Here is an 8,224-nt window from a genome sequence, read left to right as displayed (position 1 = left end):
GACCGATGGGGTGATACATGCAGGAATGCAGGAGCAGCGAAGTTTAAAAAAGCAAAAGTTTAAGATTACAACTTTACATTCTCAACTGTAGTTAAATAGATTCACTGTGAGAACAAAATGTACCAAATCCTCAGGTCCCACTCAAAATAGGAGGAAGTAAAGAGAGCCAGTCCTCTTCAGTGAGTCAGTGATTCTATCCTGATGTCATCAGAGGCACTGTTAAAATGTAACTGCTGATATAAACTTGTCTAAATAAAGAGCCACAGTCACATTTCAAACAGCAAGTTTATTCAAAAATAAAATCAAAACAATGTAACATGTGCAAACTCTATACATTTACACCAATCAAATGTATATACAGCATTGTTACATCACTGAGAGAGAAAAAAAGGGAGAAACACGTCATCGTCTACAACAACAAAAGGAGAACTGGCAGAAACTTGTCAGTGATTCAGGCGATGAAGTCCAAAGGTCTATTGAATCCTCCTTTTCTATTCATGTATTGCCTGGGAAAAAAAATACATATATAAGAAAACATTACATCACTGTTACCCTCGCAACACTTGTGCATTACATCACCAGGCACCAATGGGAGAACTCGGATCTCAGCATAGAAACACCTGCAGAGGTGATTGGCTACTTTAACAGTGCTCACTTAAGGAAAAGGGGGGTGGGTGGGGCGGAGGGGGAAGGGGTGGGGGGAAAGGTTGAAAATACCCTGCCACTCAGTAGCGTGATTGACAGATGGAGAGGAAGAAAGAACTTTAGGAAAAGTGTATTAAATGATAGGAGTGTGGTACGGAGCAGCAATGATAAGCTACTTGTTTACACTGATGATCAGCCATAACATTATAACCAGTAGCATGGAAAGTGACCACTGATGATCTCTGAATTTCAACACTTGTGGGTGGCCAGAGTAAGGCTGTGTTAAAAATTACACACTCCGTACTATACACTACAAACTCAATCCACTGATCAGTGCGTTAGGAAACCTTTGGTAGAAAAAGCCAGAGATAAGGTTAAATTTTATTGATCCCCCAATGAGGGAAATTTGGATGTTGAAGAAACTCCAAAAAACAGGAAATTTTAACAGCATCAATAGCAAAAAAGTAAAAAGTAAAAAAAAAAAACAGCTATTAGTAACTACACATTAATTAAATAAAGAAAAAATACAACAGAATAAAATACCTGTATTTTCTCTTCATGCTCACATTGGTGGCGGATGCATTTACAGATCCATCCCTTTTCTTCCCCTGGAACAGAACAACAACAATGATCGCTCAAATCTGTTATCTGCTTGTTTGTTTACAATGATACAGTGTGTTACTGCGGGAAATAAATGATAAATAGTGTCAGTATCACTTTGAAGTCTACGTGTATTGATTAAATGCATATAAAACGACACAAGTGCCGTTAAACTAAACGTCAATAGTAGTCCTCGTTCATTTAAAAACTTAAATAGTTTATCCTTCATCAAAGTGAGGAGTTTAATCAACTTAAAGGGAACATCAATGACTGTAGTCTTGATTCTCAATCAATATGAGCAACTTCTTATTAACAAACTCAACGACTCCTTTCACACTGCCTGCTGCTGATTCACAATGATACACATTCAGCTACTGGCAATCATCATGACTGTGCGCTTTGTTTTCCAGTTCAATGGGCTCTACGCACGCAGGAACATGATGTCATTTCCGCTTAAGTGTCAGGAAAGCTGTTTACTTCCGGCGATCACTGAACGCTACTACTGTGCTGTGCTATAACGACCTCGACCCTCGGTTTAGTTAATATTTACCTTTTATTATCACGTCTTTTAGTTGTTGTTGTATTGTTTTACTATTTGTGTCTCCCCTTATGTGTAATACGACAGCTGTTCAAGCCACCACTGCTGTGTGCCGCTCTGCACCTTCTATTGTGTCCCACATAACTTTAAATTCAAGTTGAAAATAATATATGATACAGAAGTATATAATGCACCCCATAATCGTGTTTAGCCAGCTGTTAAATTTACTGTTTAATGTATTTAAAATAAATAGGTTTATATTTTTTATTTTCCAGGCTACCTGTGAGCAACTGTAAACTGTGGGATGGTGCGACCGTCAGAAGTGGGTCACCAGTTGACATTGACGAGAAATAATGCTTCGTTCCGTTAAAATAAATAAATATATATATATATACAGTATAACTCTTCTCACAACATCACTATATTTGTGTGGATTTACAATAATTCGGTCACAAGTTAATATGAGCTCATAGCGTCTGTTTGGCTGAATACCTTACAAACGTGCGCTGTGATTAACCTGTGATGGGATAGCTGAATTTATAAGATGTTAGACACTCGTGGGACACATAATAGGAGGTCAATGAAAGTGTGCAGCATAAATCTCTATGTGGAAGACATCTTCTGCATGATGTTCAAGTGTGTTCGTGTCAATTCACTTGCTTAACTTTTAACACCGACACATTCAAGTCGATGTATGAACAATGAAATCACATCTCATAATCATGTTTAGTCACATATACGTGTTATTCACTCTACAGTGACTTGTATTTTATTCTTGTCTATACACTACCTGTGACCAGATGTAACCTGTGGTATGTTGCGAGACTGTCAGAAGTTTTTTTTTTTTACTGTCGGAAGTAGGTCGCCAGTTGAACCGAAACAAAGTCGTAGTTGTGGACAGTGAAGGCACCACGCTGAAGTCTGTCTCCACAGATGGTTTAAAAAAAGGTTCTTAAGAGTCATTTGTGAACAAAAATAATCATGGAGATAGCTTCCCCGTGTGTAAATTCAGGTAAACGCGGTCACAAGTTAACATGGAAACACTGCGTTTCCCCTGCAACCTCCAGTATGTATTTAGAAAAAAATTCAAAGCAATACATACTGTATATAATACATATTAACACAGTCTTTAACCAAATTAATGTTGACCTTAACTACGTCAAAAAAGCAGGTAAGTTAACTGTTTACACTAATCATTAATACAAATTTACTTTAAGGAAATAAACTACTTATGGAATTGCATAAACATATATTGTATATACACATACATATGACGGTGTACTGTATAAATATTGTCAATCAATGCAGTTATTGACGACAAATTACCAAAAATCCTAGTTATGTCACTAGGAATTAATAGATTCAAATGGCCCGCCACTAACTTCCAGGACAAATTTCAGTCTTACGTGAATCAAGTGACGGTCAAGCATTTTGGACTTCCGTTGTCGCAACTCTCTCTCTATACAGCTCTGGTCTGCACCTGAATTTAATCATGATTCAGCACTGTGATGACTAACAATGGCTGAACTCAACTGTGAATCCAAAGGAAGACATTTTTAAAACAATGAAAGTTCTTCTTCGCGTCACGTCCTCCACAGACTCACCATGAGCGTTATGTGCAATTCTACAAATGTATCCCATGTGTATGATGTAATCCACCTAATGCAGAATGCTGCTGCAGGGCAAGCTCAAATCAATAAATTCAATACAAACTTATTGCACATTTTTAAGTTGAAATTGCACCTCCTTGTGGCTACAGCACTAAAGACAACCCTCATCTCTCACCTTAGTTGTGTCAAAAGCACCAAATCCCATCACTTTCATCATCTCAATCTCCTCCTCGGTTTTTCCTTCCATGTCCTCCGCTGAAAAAAGACACAACTTCCTTTAATCACGCCAACATCAAAATAGATGAAGGGCCAGAAATAAAAAATAATGAATACATTTCCGTCAAGGTTTACGTAAAATAATCCCCCATGCAATACCTGAAATCTGAATAGGTTTTGCTGGCTTATCTTTGGCGTCCTTTTGCCTCGTCGGCGATGATGAAGAAGAGCGATGGCGTCTCACAGGAGACCTGCGTGTAAAAACAAAAACAACAGAATCAATAAACCCAAGGGTTTCAGATTGTTCAGGCTAGAGATTAATGGGTGTAAGAAGAAAAAGTTGATCTGGCGATATATCGTGATATTTCACTGCATGATTATCATGTCAATCCAAAAAATGTCAAAATCCCTTTTATAGATGTCTGTGGTTACTTTTTTTAAAGAAATTAAGAACTTAACAGAATCAGAATCTGTTGTAGAAGCAAAAGTTTAACTCTTAAGAAAAATGTAATTTGACGGTTTAATAAACATATCACTTGTTTTTGATATTGGTACTTTAATTACAGTTAGTTACATTTACTTCTTCTCGCAAGTTTTATAAATAATGAAATAAATTGTATTTCGTTCCATTTTATACTTCTAAAGGTAAAATGTGTAATTATTGATATTGCGATATATATCATAGTATTTAGTATCAGGATATATTGTATCGTGACATGCAAATCATTAATCGTATCGTCAGATTTATGGCTATGCACACCTCTTGTAGGGAAGTATGATATTTTCTTTTTGCCGATATTGTCAAAAAAAAAAAAAAAATCCGATACAGATATATACACATTACAACCCAATTTTAGGTCACATAACATATCTATCTATGGAAATAACAGGTTCAGTCTACTTTTAATGTGATGCCCCACTGGCTGTATTCCACAAATAAACATAATCAGTTAAAAATAAGAATATTTATTCAAGTTTGCTTTCAGAAAATGTGTCAATCATTCTTAATATGTTGTCCCAAACCACAGCACATATCGGGTTTTCAATATCGGTGGAAAAATGTATATTAATGTCTATGGTAAATGGACATGATTTATATAGCGCTTTTATGACCACACTGAAGTAGTCCCAAAGCACTTGACTTTATCAACTCATTCACCCATTCACACACCAATGGGACTGAGCACTGGTCAACCACTGGGAGCAACTTAGGGTTTCGTGTCTTGCCCAAGGACACTTTGACGCATAGACATGTATAGACTGGGATCGAACCCCCAACATCTCGATCAGGAAACTATTTAATCTGGATTAACTAAGATCACCATGAAATGAACTCACCTTGAACGCCTCCTGTGAGGCGACCGTGAGCGACTCCTGCGGCGGTCTCTGTCCCGATCTCGCTCCCTGGAACGATCTCTCTCTCTACGCCTCCGCTCACGATCCCGGGATAGGGAACGAGAGCGTCTTCTTTCTGTAAAGGGAGCGCATAAACAAGTAATCACATCACTATTACATGTAGTGAATTAGAAAAGTTAGGTTGCACATCACTACTAGTTTTACCTGAACCTATTAAAACATGCTGACCTTCCTTTACTGATATTTTAAAGAACCATGGTTTCAACCTTAAAACTACTGAAATATTAACCTGCCGTGTATTGTGGTGTTCAACCTCGAGTCCTAAGTTTTCTATTGTGTGTCACACAATTTCAATGACATTTACAAGCGTTAAGAAAACTCTATGTTCTGTGATTTCTAGACAGCCCTAAAAAATTACATCATGGCCCAGTTCTCCTCCTTGGCTTCAGAACTCCTTCATTCACAGACTACGCGCTTTTGGTCGATTGTGGGCGTGTCAGGAGGCTGGACCGGAGAATACGCACAGGAGAGAGGCTGGTAACTGCAGGCGCGGAAAAAAACGCTTAAGTCCAGACCGGAGAATAGGGCCCGTAGATACTAAATCTGATCTTTAACTGCTTTATGTCTGTAAATGTTCTCAGTCAATTGAACTTCAAGTTTTGCTTGAAGACATTTCACCTCTTATCGAAGAGGCTTCCTTAGTTCTAAACCAGTGTTTCCCAAACTTTATTGACCCATGTACCCCTTAGCCTTTAATTTTTATCGCAAATATCTCTTAACTCATATTATACATAATTTCTTTGTTTCTACAGGCTCATCTAAACTCTTTGCTGTATCTCGTCCAACATTAACCTTGAATTTAGGCCTTTTTATTCAATTATTTCTGATGTTTTGCTCGTTTTAGAATTTGAACTTCACCTTTTGGTGCATTTTAAAGAGGTGTGCTGCAAATTATTATTGATGGATGAGAAAAAAGTCTGCGCATGTAAAAAAAAATCTATAATGTTAAAAAATAAACTTACTAATGTTTGTGTACCACCTGAGAGGTGTTCAAGTACCCCTCGGGCCTAGGGGTATACACGTACCCCAGTTTGGGAACCACTGTAATCTAAACTGACACGTTGGGAGTCTAGAAATGATACTGTGGATCTTATTGGAATTGATTACGATTAGATCAGATCACACTATTAATCTCACAATAAAATTCACTACAGCTACAGCAGCCAAAGATAAAAAGTAAAAGCAAAAATATACAATATATACTTGTGCAAAAACGACACTTAACAGGAACACGGACAATAAACAAAAATATAATAATATTGCACATAACAGAACTGTACATTACAGAAACATATATAAGATGAGGTAAGTGAGGGTTTTGCATTATATCAGGAAATATTGAAGAAAGTGTCTAGGGATACGTTAAACGTAGCCATAGCCCCCGGACTATGGCTACATTTGTGAGGATAGCTGAGTGGTCTAAGGCGCTACACACAACGTTTCTTCATTCTGCTAATGTGGGTTAGAATCTAACTTTTGTCATATTTATTGTTTCATTTTGAAAAAATACATATCTGACAAAAAAAAAAAAAAAACATTTTAGGGTATTTCCTGGGTTAGGGCTAAACTAAAAGGGTTAGTAAGGTAGCTAAAAATAAATACGAGTTAAAATACAACTGACGGAACTTAAATTCACGTGGTGCACCTATCACGTGACTTAAACTGGTCAATGAGGGGTGCTGCATATGAATAGAATGGCAGTTTATGGATACTTTAATGCAGGGGTTCTCAACTGGTCTCCCTTGGGACCCACATTTTGCCACGGTCAATAAATCACTTTTTCTTTTTTTTTTTGGAGAATTGAACCAACCAAATTTAGTTTTTCAAAAATAGCTATTGAAAACACACATAATTTTTTATAAAACTCAAATCTATGTATTTTCCTGTGCAACATGCCTGTCAAAAAAAAGTTTCTTTCAAAATAAAAGACAAGTCCAACATGAGAGATATTAAGTAAGCTATTGATTTATTTTTGACCAGCTGTCCGCGACCCACTTTTGGGTCCCGACCCATCAGTTGAGAACCCTGCTTTAACGTATCCATAGCCACGGTCAATTTCGAACGACATTGTTTGTAGTTAGTGTATTATATGCCTCAAAAATTATTAGAAAGTATTTGGTGGAAAATGTCGAAAACCGAAAATTGATAGTAAATATTTAAATTAGTAATAGTATTAGTAGCTAGGTTTCTGCACTCATAAGCCAGAAAACCAGCAATTCCATTCTCTGTAAATTGTTAAAACGTTGTTGTGTTAAATAACTCAACCAGTGCGAAGATATAAATACATACATCAATTAACACACCAAATAATACCATGTAGAAATAAGCTTCGCATTTAACTTTAGTCCGAGAGGGACAATAGAACAAAACTGAGCTAGTAAAATCACAGATATCCAGTAAAGTAGGATAAAGTGACGTTTTTTTGTTTAAGGGTTTGAGTCACAAGGTGGTAGAAATGACACAAATTGTTTCCAGAAGCTGCCCTGTTGTTAGCATTAGCATTAGCAACCACTACGCTGTGTTACACTGCTGTTTCTCACCTCGTCTCGGAGGAGTTCGACTTCTGCTTCGTCCCATATTCCTTAAAGATTAAATGTTTCTATTAGAAATGTAAATAAAACAGGTCAAAAATGTTATCGATAAAGAGGTGAAACTGGGAATCTTCGTTGTCGTTGAGTAAACGTCTGTTTCCTGTTTCGGAGGAACTAAAGACGATTTAGCTTAAAGTAGCGCCATCTATCGCACAGGATGTTTAAGTATAGTTTCTAAGTACAATGGATTAATTCATTAATTTATCATCCCCAAGTACAAAAAACTATTCTTACAACAACGAAAAACTTAGAGAGTAATTATCAACACGAAAAAAAAACTAATAAATGTATTTTTTTTTATTCTTTGCATTTGACCCAATCCCCCAGAAATGTTTGGATTGACAGGCTTGTTCCATCTTAAAGCAGTTTTGTTTTCAAAATATTTTTGATTCATATAACATTATCATATAAACATTAAAATAATTGTAATGATACGAACTACCTTTGGTTTCAACTATAGTGTCACATGACTTCTGGTGCCAATATTTTTCCACCTTGCAATCCACACACAAATGTCCTGTTTTATACTTGAAATATGTTAGTTTGTACTATTATTTATGATTTATTTTGTAAATTATGACATATTTTCTTTGATTATGTAAAACATT

General features: G+C 36.5%; 1 protein-coding gene across 1 annotated transcript; it reads right to left on the bottom strand.

The window, feature by feature from the left end:
* Window positions 1-266: 266 nt before the first annotated feature.
* On the bottom strand, window positions 267-7,733 carry snrnp27 (small nuclear ribonucleoprotein 27 (U4/U6.U5)). Its single transcript, XM_028458656.1, has 6 exons — window positions 7,566-7,733; window positions 4,948-5,080; window positions 3,769-3,860; window positions 3,569-3,648; window positions 1,189-1,253; window positions 267-506 (listed from the first exon to the last, which is right to left on the bottom strand). Exons 1-6 carry the CDS (start codon window positions 7,600-7,602, stop codon window positions 452-454), a joined length of 462 nt encoding a protein of 153 aa, XP_028314457.1. The 5' UTR covers window positions 7,603-7,733; the 3' UTR covers window positions 267-451.
* Between the last annotated feature and the right edge of the window lie 491 nt (window positions 7,734-8,224).

This window comes from Gouania willdenowi, chromosome 9 (assembly GCF_900634775.1).
Source record: "Gouania willdenowi chromosome 9, fGouWil2.1, whole genome shotgun sequence".
NCBI classification, from domain to species: domain Eukaryota; kingdom Metazoa; phylum Chordata; class Actinopteri; order Blenniiformes; family Gobiesocidae; genus Gouania; species Gouania willdenowi.
This window is presented reverse-complemented; position numbering and strand designations above follow the sequence as displayed.

Coding starts and splice junctions, on each gene's coding strand:
- snrnp27 (XM_028458656.1), bottom strand. CDS start 7,602: ATGGGACGAAGCAGAAGTCGAACTCCTCCGAGACGAG. Junction 5,081..7,565: donor TCGAACTCCTCCGAGACGAG/GTGAGAAACAGC, acceptor CTCCCTTTACAG/AAAGAAGACGCTCTCGTTCC. Junction 3,861..4,947: donor CCTCACAGGAGGCGTTCAAG/GTGAGTTCATTT, acceptor TTTTACACGCAG/GTCTCCTGTGAGACGCCATC.